Consider the following 1,033-nt stretch of genomic DNA (forward strand, 5'->3'; position numbering starts at 1 on the left):
CGAGCATGTTGAGAGTGAGGCCGACGTCGTTGATGAGGTCAGCAAACAGCCTCCACTCCTTGACGTTCTCGTCGAAGCCGACGCCGACGAGCGAGGCGAAGAGGAGCGATCCACACATGCCGAAGCCGTCGCGGAGGACCCATGCGACCGCCGCCGCCATCGGCGAAGCCGCCGCCTCTCCGACGCCCGAAGCCTTGAGGATTGCGCCGGTTGAGAGGATGGCACGCAGGTACGAGCAGGCGGCCTGAATCGTGTCGTACACCTGGAAGCGAAGGTACTCGGGCCGCACCGAGCCGGGGTAGCCCTCCGGCAGCAGCGCCGCCCGTGCCGCCTCAAACACGGACGCAGCCGTCGAGCCGGCGATGCTCTCGGCCGCGGGCGGCTGGTGCGCGGTGACGCGGTAGCGGACGCGCCGGCTGCCGCAAGCCTCTGCGATCTCGGGAGTGGCAGTCGATGGTGCAGATGGGTCCTTGTAGCGCTGTTTCATCATGGCAGCCTTCTGTTGGGGCAGGGTTCCAACTTTTTCCGGGTATGGTCTCGTGGCTTGGGGGGTGGTACCATACCATACCCCGCAAAAAGTCCGAACCCAGCGGTGCCGCAAGAGAATTTTGCTACGCCCGCACGATTTTGGGCACGGGACTGACGGCACTGGCACTAACACAGATTAGGTGCCCTGTAGGCTTGGCTGCAAAGGGGATTTTTGTTGTGCCGACTTCGATCTTCGTGTGTGCTCCGCTTCTGAGAGAGAGATTTTGAGACATGAGAGAGAGAGAGACAGACAGAGAGAGAGAGAGAGAGAGAGAGAGAGAGAGAGAGAGAGAGAGAGAGCCGAGATAGAAAGAGAAAGATTTTGAGTGAGACGGTTTTAGAGAGAGAGAGAGAGAGAGAGAGAGAGAGAGAGAGAGAGAGAGAGAGAGAGGGGGGGGGGGGGGGGGAGGGAGGGAATACATTTCTTTCTAATTTTATTTCCCCCTCGAGCTGGGCTTAAAAGTTAAATCTCTCTACAACCTCCAATCCCCGTCCTTGGTTGGGT

The 1,033-nt window shown here is 59.4% G+C and overlaps 1 protein-coding gene across 1 annotated transcript; it reads right to left on the reverse strand.

Annotated features, from left to right (window-relative positions):
• Nucleotides 1–25: 25 nt before the first annotated feature.
• EMIHUDRAFT_256429 (hypothetical protein) lies at nucleotides 26–490 on the reverse strand (the record flags this gene model as incomplete). The annotated part of the gene is made up of 1 exon (XM_005767839.1): nucleotides 26–490. A coding segment is annotated over one exon (465 nt), but the record flags the coding sequence as incomplete, so codon positions are not given.
• Nucleotides 491–1,033: the final 543 nt, after the last annotated feature.

The sequence above is a fragment of the Emiliania huxleyi genome (assembly GCF_000372725.1).
Source record: "Emiliania huxleyi CCMP1516 unplaced genomic scaffold EMIHUscaffold_4785, whole genome shotgun sequence".
Classification (NCBI taxonomy): domain Eukaryota; phylum Haptophyta; order Isochrysidales; family Noelaerhabdaceae; genus Emiliania; species Emiliania huxleyi.